The 14,956-nt window shown below is 49.8% G+C and overlaps 2 protein-coding genes across 5 annotated transcripts in view; both read left to right on the top strand.

The window, feature by feature from the left end:
• The window catches only part of Unc5b (unc-5 netrin receptor B), a 77,597-nt gene extending 74,559 nt beyond the window's left edge, over positions 1-3,038 (top strand). For both annotated transcript variants that reach the window (XM_042690223.1, XM_042690222.1), the window contains one exon: positions 281-3,038. In XM_042690223.1, the coding sequence (XP_042546157.1) occupies positions 281-446 (166 nt within the window). In that variant the 3' untranslated portion in view covers positions 447-3,038. The remainder of the gene's footprint in view (positions 1-280) is intronic.
• Positions 3,039-7,288: 4,250 nt separating this feature from the next.
• Slc29a3 (solute carrier family 29 member 3) overlaps positions 7,289-14,956 on the top strand; it is a 31,576-nt gene continuing 23,908 nt past the window's right edge. The window contains exons 1-3 of one of the 3 annotated variants that reach the window (XM_042690225.1): positions 7,305-7,321; positions 8,731-8,817; positions 10,298-10,596. In XM_042690225.1, the coding sequence (XP_042546159.1) occupies positions 10,321-10,596 (276 nt within the window). In that variant the 5' untranslated portion in view covers positions 7,305-7,321; positions 8,731-8,817; positions 10,298-10,320. Of the gene's footprint in view, positions 7,322-8,730; positions 8,818-10,297; positions 10,597-14,956 lie in introns of those variants that run through there. The other 2 variants (XM_042690224.1, XM_042690226.1) reach the window with 2 other exon arrangements.

Raw genomic sequence — 14,956 nt, 5'->3', positions numbered from 1 at the left:
TCAGAGACCAAACCTTCAATTGTAAACCTTTGGGAAAGAAGTGGGGCAGATATTTTCTATCTATAAACAGTAACAGGAGGTAACTGAGGCTCAGAGAAGTATATTGATTTACTAGGACTACACAGCCTACAAGCAGAGATGGTGGAATTCAGACCCAGGACTCTGAGCTGCTGGGAGTGCACAGTAGACCCACTCTGTTTCCACCTTTACCCTCCCTTTCTAGGCTCCTGGGAGGTGCTGAACGCATCAGGAACCAATTCCCTTCTCCTTCCTTCCTCAGGTACCTGAACTACTTTGCCACCAAAGCAAGCCCCACTGGTGTGATCCTGGACCTCTGGGAAGCTTTGCAGCAGGATGACGGGGACCTCAACAGCCTGGCCTGTGCCTTGGAGGAGATGGGCAAGAGCGAGATGCTGGTGGCCATGGCCACAGATGGAGACTGTTGAGCACCTGCAACAGAGGTGCTTGGAAGAGACAGACAGGAGGTGGTGCAGGGAGGCCAAGAAAGTCTCCCCATGGCGGTGTCCAACTCTTCTGTCCTCTAGCTGACAGTTGGAGTTGCCCCTCGCTTCCTCCTCCACCCCTTCCCCCTGCCTCAACCCTCAGACCACAACCAGCCTTAGCAAACCTATGTGTTCTGTTGTTGAGAGGCCTGCTGTCCCCTGGTTGGCACTGGGGAGAGGCTGAGGTCCCTGGAGCCAGTTCAGGACCAGGAGGGTGGTCTCCCTCCATGCCTGCTTCTGCCCCTCCCCACACCCTACCCTCAGCCCTGCAACTTCTGTCGTCCTGGGAGAGGGGATGGTTCTGTGCTCACTTCCTCTTCCATTGTGGACCCCTCCCTCCCCACTCCTTCCGCTTTTATACCCCTTCCCTCAGTTGAAGAGTCAAGTACAAGTCAGACAACTGCTTCTCCAGTCCACAAGCAAAAAGAGGAAGAAGAAAGAAGAAGGAAGGAAGGAAGGAAAGAAGGGAGCTTCAGACACTAGTGAGGTTCAGACAACACCAAAACCATAAGGGAAAAAACCCAGTTTCTTAGGAAACGCAAATGATTTATTATCCAGATATTTGGATAAGTCCTTTTTAAGAAAAAGAAGAAAAAAAAGAAAATGAAAAACAACAACAAAAAAGAAAACATTTTTCTTGAGTATGAGTGAATGTGCTTGGGGTTCAGGGTATGTGTTTTGTGTGTGTGTGTGTGTGTGTGTGTGTGTGTGTGTGTGTGTGTGTGTGTGTAAGAGAGAGAGAGAAAGGAATTCTTTGCTACTAATGGCTAATGATCTCCCAGAAATCCAGAAACTGCCCTGCCCCATTTCTCCTATCCAAGGACCTGCATGCCCCTCCCTGGGGTGGGCCTCAGAGCGCCTTAGCAACCAGCCTTGTAGCATGTATGCTCCGATATGGAGCCAGAGATGGAGCAGTGTTTCTATCTGATGTGCTCGGGCCTCTCCGTCAGCCCTCAGTAGTTCATCTTCCTTCTGTGGTCTGGGAGGTTTGAAGGGGCTTTTCTGTGTGTGTAGAGGAACAGCACTCACTGTCACCCAGTGTGTCCTGGGGTGAAAGAACAAGATGAATCCTGTCTTTTGAGCTGGCTGGGGGTGGCTGGGGCCAGAATCCCACTGTAGGCACCGGGACCTCCTTAAAGGGTGCAAGGACAAATGTCAGCTTTCTTCTAGCTCAAGGTGCTGACTCCTGGCTTGTCTGGCAAGCCCTGACCAGCCAGGACATATCCTGACGTTTGAAAGTCTGGTCTCCTGATGTGGGAAAAAGTTTTAGGGCTGTAGACACAGCCACCATTTCCTGCTGTGGCCTCGGGCTCATGGGGCTTTTCACTAGCCACTATGGCCTGTGGTGGGGTTGGCTAGGCAGTTAAGGCCCCTCCTGGACAATGGAGAGGTTCCTTCCACTTGGGCTGCTGAATTGCCTGCAAAAAGCCAACAGTCCTCTGTGGGCTCAGCCCAGCTGGCCACTGGTAGCACAACTGTAGGGGAGAAATTCTATCTGACTATGGGGAAGCCTGGCCATGCTGGAACAGGCCTTTGTGGCAGTGGGCTTTGCTGGCCCCACCTCCATCACAAGCTCGAAAATGCCCACTTGCAGCCTGGGATCCAAAGACAAGGAACTGAGTTCTAGCTGTGCCAACACACTGCCTTGTGATCTCAGCCTTATCACTGCCTTCTCTGGGCCACCATGTCTTTTCTATGTCTGCCACGCTGTACCATCCTATGTCCACCCTCAAGCATATCTGGCTGTGCTCAGGACAGGACAGTTTCCAATGTAACTTCCAGAAACTCAGGACCTGAGCAGAGAGCCACTGGACTGGAGTCCTAGGGGGAGGGGAACACCCAGCTTGATAAGAAGAACATTTGCTAATCCCATCACCCAGGCTGCAGGGGACCGCACCTCAGTGTCCTGAGTGGATAGAAGTCCCTTGTATCATCTGGGGAGCAGCAGCCATTTTTGGCCAGTAGTAGCAAAGGTGCCATGAGACTGCTCTGTGTGTGTGTGTGCATGTGTGTGTGTGTGTGTGTGTGTGTGTGTGTGTGTGTGTGTGTGTTTTGCCTCATGTACACCTGTGCTTTCCTCCTTGGGCATGTGTCCCTATCTGGGTGTGGGGGTGTAGACTCCTCGGTGCCAGGTTTGCACACCTGCCCTCCCTGAGGCCACAGGGTCAGTCAGTGTATCTCCTACGTGCCTCTCCTGCCTTCTCTTGGTGCCCAGGCTTTGGAACCCCAGCCCTGCCTGGAACAGCCAAGGACATGGGGCTCCTCATCCCTGCACAGTCCAGGGTCCTCTGGTCCCTGTCCCCCAGCTCCCAGGCAGCTGAGCCAGGCTCTGTGGGGTCAGGTGCTGGGGAGCTGGGCCATGCATATGATTATATGTTCAGGGGCTACAGAACTCTAGAGATGGCCTCAAGCCCACCTCTGTTCATTCTGTAAACTACAACCTGTAAATACCATTTAGCATTCCTATTGTAACAAGATTAATTTTTATGAAATAAATTATATTTCCTAGTCTAATAAAAAAAATTCCAGGTTGTAGCCTGTTGTCTTGGCTCATAATGGCCATTGAGAATGATTGTTCTGCATACTCCAGGTGCCTGGGTATCACTCATTCAGTGGTCTCATAGCTTAACAGCCTCACTCCACAAAAAGAAAAAGCAGCCCAGAGAGGAAGACAGATTTCCTTGTAGTCATATAACAAGGGAAGGGCTAGGCTGAGTCTGGATCTGCTCATGAACCAGTGCTCTCCCGGCATGAGTGTGTATGCAATTGACTCCTGTGTTCAGGAGGCCAGCCTGCCAGCCTCCAAGGTAGGATGGGTGTTTCCCATAGGAGCTGAGGCTGGGGGAGGGGAGGGGTCTTTCAGAACCCTCTTCTAGGCCATGGGAATGTCATGTAGGCATAAAGAGGAACAATGAACCAGGTCTACCAGGCATGGTTGTGCAGGTTTCCTGCTGAGCAATTACATGCAAGGAGGAGGGTGGCAACATTCCCATGGCTATCATAGACATGTATTCACTATGAGCTGTTTCCAGCAGGCAGTAATAAATAGTCTTGTTCTAATTAACAGCAATATTGCTGATAATTTTCCCACAGATGCAAGTATCTAGGGGTGGGGTGTGTCTAATAGGACTGTGCCTATTAGACAAGAAGGTACTGTATAACTTGAAGTAACCCTTTCTGCCTTATGGTCCCCTCTACTCTGTGGACCTTGGGCCTCCTAGTATAGTCTGAGTTTGAACTACATCTCCCAGCATGCATTGCTGGTATACACCTGCTGAGAGTTTTGGTTGCCAGTAAGCTTGCTGGGAGGCTCTGGCAACTCCCTCTTAAGGAAGGCCACATTAATTGAGGTGCCTGAAGAAATCTGTGGTGCTAGCAGCCCTGCCAGTTCTGACTTCCTGGGACCTAGAATAGCTATCACCCAGCCATCCTCTGGGGATACAGGCTGGACAGGAAGGCAGCTGTCTTGCCAGGAGTGCTTCAGTGGTCCCTAGTTCTATTCAGAGGTGTGTATAATTTGATGACCCTAACTTAGATTGGGGACAGTGTGAAGAGGGAGCACTTTGAGTCCTTGCTATTCCAGCAGCCCTGAGAAGCTGTTCACCCATAGCATCATTGTGGGTGGCCTGAATGTCTGCCTATTCCAGTGCCTTAGCCCAAGAAATTTCTCCAAAAGAGGGCTTGTGGTCCCTGGAAATCCACCAGTATTTATTGATTTTACTCAGTGATAGCATGTTGGGGTGGGGTAGGCTGGAGCAGGCTGGATTTAGCTCTGAGCAGCTAAGGTGAAATAAAAACTGAGATCCCACTGTGACCTATCAGGACAAACGGCTGCCAACAGAGACAGCAGAACAGGAAGGGAGAAGGAGGGCCTTTCAACCACCCAGAAAGATGGCAGCCTTTATGCAGGTGTGCAGGCAGTATAAAGAGTGCAGCACCATCACAAGTACCGAGCCACAAAGTCCAGTGTTAGATCAATGGCTGGTAGTCTGAGAGTGCATAAGTGTGCTCCCTATGGTGGAGTTGGCCTACAAAAGCTGGGACTCAGAATTTTGTCCATAGGCTAAAGATCAAAACCAAGGTCTCACAGCTCCAGGCTGCTGGTGACATGAGCAAGAAAAGCAGCTTCAGCATCCAATACAGAAGTGTGCCTCAAGTCTCAGCCCGCATTGACTCCCACAGCTCTTAGCAACTGGGACCTCCACTTTAAGGAAATTTCACAAGGTTCCACTTGCCATAAGGCATTGGTTTTCATTTACAATGTCTGACATTCAGTCAAAACTTTCTAGATATGTCAACATTCATAATCAAAATAATTATAATTATAATAATAGTGAAAGAGGAAAGGTGAATCTGTAAGTTTTTGTTTTGTTTTGTACCAGTCCTGGGGCATTGTCCCTTAGCTTTCTTTTCTCAAGGCTGGTGTTCTACAACTTGAACCACAGCTCCACTTCTAGCTTTTTGCTAGTTTGAAGATAAGACTTTCATAGATTTTTCCTGCTTATGCTGGCTTTGAGCTTCAGATCTCAACCTGGAGTAGTGAGGATTGCAGGTGCAAGCCACAGGCATTTGGATAATCTGTGAGTTTTAAAATAATGTAGTATTAAATTGTATGACAACAGTAAAACAAGGTGGAGCAGAGCGTATGGGAACTGAACTGTTTGCAGCCGCCTAGGAGAGTGGGGAATCTGTAATTGGTTAATTAGAGTCTGGGTGACCATGTATGGGAAAATTAGAATCTCTAGCGAATGTTAAGCATATTAATGTGAGAAATTAATAAGTTTTAAATTGATCAACCAAAAGCAATGAAAAAAAAGGAGGGAAAAAAGGAACATGGACCAACTGTGTTAATAGAGGAACAGGCAGTAGAGTTTATTCCATCATATCTACCAATAATTATATTGTTTAAATAGACAAAAGATTTCAAGTAAAATGGATTTTTAATTTAAAAGAAAACATGTATATGCCATTTACAAGAAACACACCGTACATATAGGGATATTTGATGAAGTTAAAGAACATAAAATGGTAGATCAAGGCCAAGTGTGGGTGGGTGCTAGTAGCTTATGCCTGTAATCCTAGCTACTGAGGATGCTGAGATCTGAGTATCACAGTTCAAAGCCAGCTCAGGCAGAAAAATCTCTTATCTCCAATTAATCAACAAAAAGTTGCAAGTGGAGCTGTGGCTTAAGTGGAAGAGCACTAGCCTTGTGCACAAAAGCTCAAGGACAGTGCCTAGGCCCTGAGTTCAAGCCCTAGAATTGGCACCAAAAAAGAAAAAAGAAAAGAATTGGTAATGAGGAAGAAGAGTTATGAAAGAGATGTACTTCCCAGGATAAATGTTCCTTTGCAACCCTGAAAAGAAAGACCCTAGCCAGGGAGCACAGCCGTGAACATATGCAATGACTGGATTTGGCCACAAGATGGCACCATACACTTTGTTTTTTGAAAAGTACAAATTATCCTTTTGGGGCTTTCCTAAATAGAAGTTGATTATAAAATGTCAACCTCTAGAAAGTGCTAGGAAGACTTAAAGGCCTCCTTCTTTCTTCTGGACTTCCTTACCTTCATCATTCTACCTCCTCTTCCTCCTCTTCTTTCCAGTGTGTTTAAACAACCATTTACAGATGTGTGCCCTCACCCTGACAGTGCCAGCTGCCTGTGGTGACTGTCATCCCCACTGCTCAACTACGATGTCCCAACTATCCCAGAGACAGAGTGAGGGACCCCAAGGTCCGTGGCGCTGATGGAGGTCAGGGCAGCCTATCTTAAACCGGGACTGCAGGATGCCAGAACATGCAACCCCCCACCCCAAAGCTCCCCTTTAGCATAAGAGATTGGTGAAAAACAAAAGATACAGGAAAGGCTTGGAAACGAAGTGTTGCCCTTTGTAAAGAAACTTTATAATCTGTAAAAGAAATCTTCCTTTGTAAGGAGTCTGTCCTCTGACATAAGGGCCCAAAGGGGCCCAATAGAAGGGGCCATTGAAATATAACCAACAAACCTGGCCTTTCCTGGTCCTATGACAGGCTTCCCCCACACTCCGTGTGTGTGTGTGTGTGTGTGTGTGTGTGTGTGTGTGTGTGCATTTCCCAGCTCTTGTCTGACCCACATTTCCCTGAGTCCATCTGTGCTTTTCCTTAGTTTCTAACCATCACACAGCACGCTTTTCCACAGCAGCTTCATCCCGTGCCTTGCCACACAATACCATCAGCTCAGAGAGACTCGCACTTTCCTCCTTTGGAACATCGTTACGAGCTGTGTCTGAGTCTCCCCTTGCAATTCCTAGGACCCTCGATAAAGTCTTTTATCCTTCTGCAGGTCGAGTTTGGAGTGAGCCCATGCTCCTGCGAGCTGGGATCCACAGGGGGGCGGGGGGAGGCTGGGCTCGTTGGTTGCCACTAACGGTGCCTCAAGCTGAGTCTCCCTCCACCTTAGCCTGAAAATGGATCCTGCCCTGAGTTGTGGGGGCGGGAATCAAGGAGGGATGGGGCTGCAGGTCGATGGCGCTGTCTAGCCGGTCTTGAGAGGGGAGGGGAGGGGAGTTTTCCTGGGCCTCGAGGCACACAGTGGCGGCTGAGATGAGTCGGAGAAGAGCGCCTGCAGTTCCGGGTATCGCCAGGAGGGGGCGCCCTCGAACACGCGGGGGAGAAGACCAAAGCGGAGAACCCGGAAGCGCTGGCGGGGCGGGGCGGGGCGGGGCGGGGCGGGGCGGGGCGGGGCGGGGCGGGCCCGGCCTGCGTTCTCCCCGCCCCCATCCGCCCCTTTAGCCCCAGTCGGGGAGGCCCGGAGGCGGCGGTGGTGGCTCGGCGGCGACAGTAAGTGCGGGCCGGGGCCGGGCAGCGGCCGGGCCTGGCGGAGGACCAGCTCTCCCGGCCTCCCCGGAGCCTCTCGCCGTTCCCCTCCCGCGTCCCGCCTCTCTTTCCCGGCGGGCCTCCCGCTTTCTTCCTGGGCTCCACTTTCTCTGGGCAGATTCCCGCCGTCCTGCTCTTCCTGGCCCTCCTCTCCCCTCCCCTCCCCCGTTCTTCCTCTCCCTTTCCTCCTCCTCTTTCCCCCTACCTCTCCTCTCCCACTGGAGGGGGAGGCCTTGGTGTAGACAGCGCTTCCTCCCCCATCCAGCCAGCGCAGGGGTGTGCGTCTAAACGGGAGGGGCGTCTGTGGCTGGGGAGTGCACTGCCGCACCCCTTAGCTTTGAAGCCCCCAGACCACTCCCTCCCATGTTCCCCCGAGGACACAGGGACACCCAGGACCGTAGGGCGTTTCCTGGGAGGCCCCCAAGGGGGTCTGCAGCACCTCTACTCCTAGGTCTGCCCCGCTGTGGAAGGTCGCCCCGCTCTCTGAGCCCTCAGGTAGGGGCGGGCCCGGCTGCCTCTTCTCTTTTCTTAGTCTTTCTGTATTAATCCGAAGCTAACAGCCAGCTTTGATAAAGAGTAATAAGACTTGGCTCACTCCAGTGCCCTGGCCTGTGACCCGGGTTGAAGGAGATTCCTGTCGCTTTCAGAAGCTTAGTCAAGGTTGACCGGTCTTCAGCAAATTGGTGGAGGAACGGGGATGGGCCCTCGCCCCCGCCCCCACCAGGGAGCCAGGACATCTGGGAACCCTCACTTGCTAGTGCTGTGGTGTCCTCTACGGATCGATTGTTTTTTACCCATTTTTAGCTCCAGTTTGAAGTGTGGGGGCGTGGTTAAAGCTAATCAAGACTGAGAGACACGCCAGGTGTCTGTGACTCAAGCCTCTAATCCTAGCTACTTCTGGACTGAGGATCCAGCCCCAACAGGAAAGTCTGTGAGACTCTATCTCTAACCAGCAAAAAACTAAAAGTGGAGCTGTGGCTCAAGCGGAAGAGCATTAGCCTTAAGAGAAAAACCTAAGGGACAGAGCCCCTGAGTTTAAGTCCCAGTGCAGGCAAAACAAAAGGAAAAAGAAAAAGACTGGGGAGGGGCCTGTTGGCTAGGAAGTTTAAAATAGACTTGCTGATGGGATGTTCTGGGGGACAGGTTAGTCAGGGACATGTGGGGGGGGGGCAATCTTCTGGATGGACAGAGCCCATTCATTCAGCAAGTATTGATGAGGGTGCTGTACACTGTCTTTGCCTGAGCTCACAGTTCCCTGGCTGCCAAGCCTGGAAGAAGGAGGGCCTGTCTGCCCTTGGCACCAGCAGACAGTGGATGAGGCCAGTGTGAGCCCCAAACTGCTTAGCTATGCAACTCCTGTTGTCTTCTGATAGCCATGTGACCTTGGACAAGTGACTCAGCCTTTCCAAGCCTCGGACCACTCCTCTGTGAAGTTGATTGTAGAGTAACTACCTAGCATGGTATGTTGTTGTCAAGTTCAGATGCAAAGGTATGAACACAGCTTGCATGAGCACTGGACTTGGCTCAAGCTACTAAATGAGAATCTTTGCTTGGATGTGCCACCAAAGCCTCAGTCTTCCCATCTACAGGAGGGAGCAATAGCTCCTGCCTTGCTTAATTACAAGGAATGTGCTTGTTCTCAGATTCTGCACCCAGGGTCCCTCAAGGCAGGTCAAGGCCTCATACTCCCTGTGCTGAGTCAGGCTTCACTGCCTGTTTGATCATTTACTTGTTGGGAGGAAATTGCTGAGGAAGGACTCCACATCCCCATAGTTCTCAGTTAAACAGCCACTGCATGTGGTGCCATCTAGAATATAGAGGTAGATTGCCAGCTTGCAGCCAGCCAGCTGACAAGTCCAACCAGTTGTGGCCGAGCATCATGTTGTATAGCCCCGCCGCTCTGCATTATAGATAGAGAAATAGAGGCTCAGAAGCAGGTTAACTTGCCCATAGCTATTTGGGCAATAGTTATTAGTAGCCTAGAATTTTCCAGGTCTTAGGTGCCACCATAAATTGGCCATACCCAGGTGGGACCTGGTGGACAGATGGGGTCCCCAGGCAGCAGCTGTAAACCTTGGCCTAGCCAATTACCTACCTGTGACCTGCACATTGATCTGTCTTTTCACAAATGAATGGATTGGCTTACTAGAAGCAGCTCTAGGCACCTTGGATTTATATCAATTTTTTTTTTTAATTTGAAAGCCTTATTTTTTATTTTTGAGCAGGTAATAAACCCATATAATTCAAAATTCAAAAGGCTCAAAGCCAGTAAGTAAGCCATGAAGTTCCTGTCCCCCCCACTCCTTGACCATGGCCTACTCTAGAGACTACCACTGTTAAACCTTTCCTTTTTTTCTGGCAATACTGGGGTTTGACCACGTCAGTGGCACTTTGTGTTAGGAAGGCAGGTACTCTGCCACTTGAGCCACACTGCTAGTCCTAAATTTTCTATATTCTTCCTAAGACCCCTCTTGCACGTACAAGTTCATATATGTATGTGTATTCTCTCCTGCATATACCTTCACAAATAGTACATTGTATACTGTTTTTTCCATAAGAAAGGAAGAGTTTGGAGAGTGTTTTTTGGTCAACCAGGGTCTTAATTCCTGTTTTGATGGCTGCATAGGAACATGAAAGCCCTTAGACCAGGTATACCTTTTTGGATTGCTTACCACAGGCCCCACCATGCTGCAGTGTTTAACACCCAGCCTGCTTGGTGGCTACCTGTGTGGTTCTTGCATGGTTAAGTGACCTCTGAGGCCACTCAGAATTCTGATTGCCTGTCCTGCCTAAAGTCTGACACTTAAACCTATAGCTCTCCAGTTAGGCTCTGGAGAATACATATGTAAGACCCACGTTGGGTACAGTTGTTTTGTAGGATAGGTAAGTCTCCATCTGTCCCCATCCTGAGTCTTTCTGCATCTCTCCCTGTTTCCACAGTGGCTGTGGGCTCCGAGGACACCATGTATCATACTTCCAACTCTACATACAGACTAGCAAGTGGCTCGATCCAAGCCAGCCAGGACACTCTGCCAGAGAAGCTGCTGGACCACCATACCCCCGGCCTGCCCAGGCCTGAGGACAAATTCAATGGCACCTACTTGATCTTCTTCAGCCTGGGCATTGGAAGCCTTCTGCCATGGAACTTCTTTATCACTGCCAAGGAATACTGGGCATTCAAGTTCCGCAACTCTTCCAGCCTGACCTCAGGGAAGGACCCTGAGGACTCAGACATCCTGGTAAGAATGTGCTTCTCCTGTGGGGTGGGGCACCTTCCAGGGAGGTCAGGGGCATGCAGAGAATATGTGGGTTGGGAGCCATTTGGGCACATTAGAAAGAATTCTGTTTGGTCCTAGACATGCATTGTGTGCTGAAGCCTCTGGCCTCCCATGGCAGAGAAAGATAGAGATGGAGAGATATAATTCCTGCCTTCAGATTGCATGCTCTTTAGTGAGGGATGGACCCAAGAATCAGATCTCTGTTTCCAGCAGTGTCAAATAGCCCTAAGTTCGGTGTGAGTTACAAATAATTCCAAGAGTAGCAGTTAAAACAAAGTGGAAGGTCATTTTTTTCTCAAGAGATAGACAGTGAGCCTAAGACTTGTATGACACTCCACAGTACCAGGAGCCCATGCGTCAATCTCATGTTCAAGGTTACCTCAGAGTTCAAGATGGTTAATGGAGATGGGCAAGTGGCTTGCATGTGTACTTCTAGCCAGTTAGGAGGCTGAGACCTGGAGTATTGAGACTCAAAGCCAGCCTAGACAGAAACATCTGTGAGACTCAAAATCACCAGTAAAAAGCAGTGCTGGAGGTGTGGCTTAAGTGGTAGAATGCCAGCTGAGCAAGCACAAAAGCTCTTAGTTCAACCCCTGGTACTAGCAAACAATAAATAAAATTTAAAACATCACTATTGGGGCTGAGATGTGGCCTAGTGGTATAGTGCTTGCCTACCATGCATGAGGCCCTGGGTTCGATTCCTCAGCACCACATAAACGGAAAAAGCCGAAAGTAGAGCTGTGATTCAAGTGGTAGAGTGCTAGCCTTGAGCAGAAGACTCTCAGGGACAGTGCCCAGGCCCTGAGTTCAAGGCCCAGGACTGGCAAAACAAACAAACAACAACAACAAAAACATCACTATTGGAACTCCTGCCTATAGGAAGAAGGAAGTAGGAAAGGAGGAAATGTCTGTGGCTTGTAAGACCACCTCCTAGAGGTAAAACTTTGCATCTATTTACATTGTGTTGGTCAAACTCAGCCATGTGACTATGTTAGCTGCAATGAATGCTGGGAAATGTAGTTTCTTTGGTGCTGTGGTTTGAATCCAAGATTAAACATATGTTAAGCACATACTCTGCTATCACTGAGCTACATCCTCAGCCTTGAATTATTTTTTAATTTAATTTTATTGTAAAAATGTTGTACAGAGGGGTTACAGTTACATGAGTAAGGTAATGAGTACCTTTCTTGTCCAACATTGTTACCCTCTCCTTTGCTCCCCCACCACTATCTCTTCCTTCCCTTCTCCCCCATTCCCCGACCCAAGTTGTAAAGATCATTTCCAACATAGTGTCTTGTGAGTATCATTGTTGCAATGATAAAAATAAGTCCTAGACTTATTCGCCAAGTACTCTAGCACTTGAGCTATACATGCCCTTCCTCCCCACCCAGCCATCTTGTTTCATATTTTTTGTTATTGTTGTTGGTCATGGGGGCTGAACTCTGGGCCTGAGCACTGTCCCTCAGCTCTTCAGCTCAAGGTTAGCGCTCTACCACTTGAGCCACAGTGCCACTTCTGGCTTTTTTCTGTTTATGTGGTGCTGAGGAATCAAACCCAGGGCTTCATGCATGCAAGGCAAGCACTCTACCTCTGGACCAACTTCCTAGCCCCATATTTTGTTTTTGAAATAGTCTTGACTACTTTCCCTGGGCTAGGCTCAAACTTAAGGCCCTCCTGAATCTGCGTCTTTAATAGCTAGGGTCACAGGCATGAGCCACCAGGCCTGGCCTCTGAGATGTACTCTTTAAGTGCAGATTTATGGCAAAGAACCACTGCTGATACGGGAGGTTGTTTAGCTAGGGAAGACAGGGTGTGTTTGTCTATATTCTGTGGCAGTAACAAAGCACCATAGCCCTGGTAAGTTATGAAGAAAGAAAATTTAGTTTGCCTCATGATTCTGGAGGTTCAAGGTCAAGATGCCATATCTGGCGATGGCTTTCTTGCTGACAAGAGTCCTGAAGTACATGGTATATCATATGATGATAGACAGTGAACACACAGTATGTGAGTCTTCTCTTCTTGTCTTATAAAGCTATCAGGATTCTATCCTGAGACTCTGCCTTTATGACCTTACTTAACCCTAATCACCCCAAAAGATGCCACCTCTAAGTGCCATTGCTGGTTTAAGTTTACCCTTCTTAGTTCTTCCTGTCAATATAGGAAGCCTTGGGGGCCCCAGAAGCCATACCCAGTCTATGCAGGGGAAGGGAACCTCGAGGACAGTAGACTGGTCCCCAAGACAGAGGCTGCTGGTGTCTGTGGATTTAAAGAGACATGCTGTAGGCAAAAGTTCTGCCAGGATGAATGAGGGTCTCCATCCACCTCTCCGGGCTTTCCCAAGCCACCCCATCCCAGGATGAGCCCAACACAGTAGTAGGAGCATAGTAGTCTAGAGCTTTGCTGCTCCAGGTGCGGTCCTGGGGCCATGGCAATCCAGGAACTTGCTGGTAGGAACTTGGCCCAACTCAGACCCGAGACAGGGTGCCTAAGTTCCCAGGTGACTGATGGGCACAATGGGCTTCAAGGAGCTCTGGCCAGAGCATAGGTTCGGGAACCAGATCCTACCTGTTGGCTCTGGAATCTGCCTCCTCCCAACTGCCTCATTTTCTGAGTATGTAAAGGTAGGTGCCACCTCTGATTCTTAGGCTTGTTACAATGATGTGTCCCAAGCCTGGAGGAGAGACCAGGCTTGGCACACTACTGCAGGTGTTGTATAAACCTCAGTGCCTCGGTCATTACTGGGAAGATGGCCACATGTCTGAGCTTTGTGTGGCCTGGTTCTATTTCAAGCAGAACTGGCTTAGCTGGGTTGCCCTGAGGTCCACTTTTAGGTACTGCTGACTCTAGCATCCCAGCTTCAAAGGCCCCTGGCTGGCAGAGCTGGGTTGTTTGTGCACCTGTCCCACCTCCCTCTGGCCCAGCCCTGCCCCCGGGCCCAGGCACCTGGGAGGGTGAGCAAGTGCACAACCACTCTGTTTGCTAGAGAGCCTCTGTAAGGACCATCCCTTCCCAGCTGCAGGCACTTAGCATTCCAGGCCCTGCTATGATGCTTTATTGCCTCTTTCTAAGAGCTGGCAGGTGCGGATGTAGTACCTGCTGCTGCCCACAGCTCCTGGCTCTTGGCATCAGAGATGAGAGACCTGTCACCCCTGGATTCATGTGCCAGGCTTGAGAAGCAGGCATGCTGGGGTATTTCTACATTCTGTGGGCCATTTTTCTTTGCCTCATTCCTCATTGTTGTCCCCACTTTCCCCCAGTCTTCCTGACTTCCTAGCAAGATGCTGCTCATCGTGTGTCCTAAGGGCCACTCACAGGAAAGGAGGGAGAGGCAAAGGGGTTTGTTTCTCACTGCCAGCTGCCCTCAGTAGCTGAGGGTCTGCGTGTTTGTCCCTTCCCATTCCTTTTAGTATTTCCCTGGGATGGATGTCATTTGGTGGGGAATTTGGCCAGTGAGAATGTTTTGTGACCGCTTTCCATCTCAGGCTCATTTCTTCCTGCCTGGAACAGATTGGAGGATGGGTTACAACATATCCTGCTTGTCTTGTGGGCTCTATTCTCTGGAATGAGGACCTCAAACAAACCCACCACAGGCCTGAGTCAGCCCAGTGGCAAAACCATTACAGCATCAACAAGGAAGACTTGACATGAAAGACAGGCGGGTGAGCTGTAGATGAGCTGTAGGCTGTGGTTTTCTGGCCTACTGACTTCTGCCTGTGGGGCAGGGCTGCTAGGGGTGGGTGGGATTTTGTAGATGTTTCTTGGTTCTTGGATGCAAATGGCTAGGGTTGGGATTCTGTCCTTGGCATGGGGGAAAGAACCATGAAGAGTGGAAAGATAGTGTGAGTGACTGGTTAGCACAAGTGCCCATTGGGGAAAGCTAGACAGTTGGATAAGGACTCACTGACTGCAAGCTGCTGGGGCTTGGGATTTTATCCAGTTTTGGGTGGGGTTACAAGGCATGGAACTAACCTCTTTGAGGCCCCTCCCAAATGCTTTGATGATTGTGTAATGACTGCTTAGGTGTGGGGAGACATCTAGCTGAACATCTCTCTCTGCCTTTCTCTGTCTTTCTCTCCCTCTCCCTCTCCCTCTCCCTCTCCCTCTCCCTCTCCCTCTCCCTCTCCCTCTCCCTTCCTCTCCCTCTCCCTTCCTCTTTTTCTCTCCCTTTCCCTCTCCCTCTCTCTCCCTCTCCCTCTCTCTCCCTCTCTCTCTCTCTCCCTCTCTCCCTCTTCCTCTTCCTCTCTCTCCCTCTCTCTCTTTCTCTCCTTTTCCCTCTCTCTCTCTCTCCCTTTCCTTCTCCCTCTCTCCCCCTTTCCTCTCC

Source organism: Dipodomys spectabilis, unplaced genomic scaffold (assembly GCF_019054845.1).
Source record: "Dipodomys spectabilis isolate Male_0828 unplaced genomic scaffold, ASM1905484v1 ptg000136l, whole genome shotgun sequence".
Lineage (NCBI taxonomy): Eukaryota > Metazoa > Chordata > Mammalia > Rodentia > Heteromyidae > Dipodomys > Dipodomys spectabilis.
This window is presented reverse-complemented; position numbering and strand designations above follow the sequence as displayed.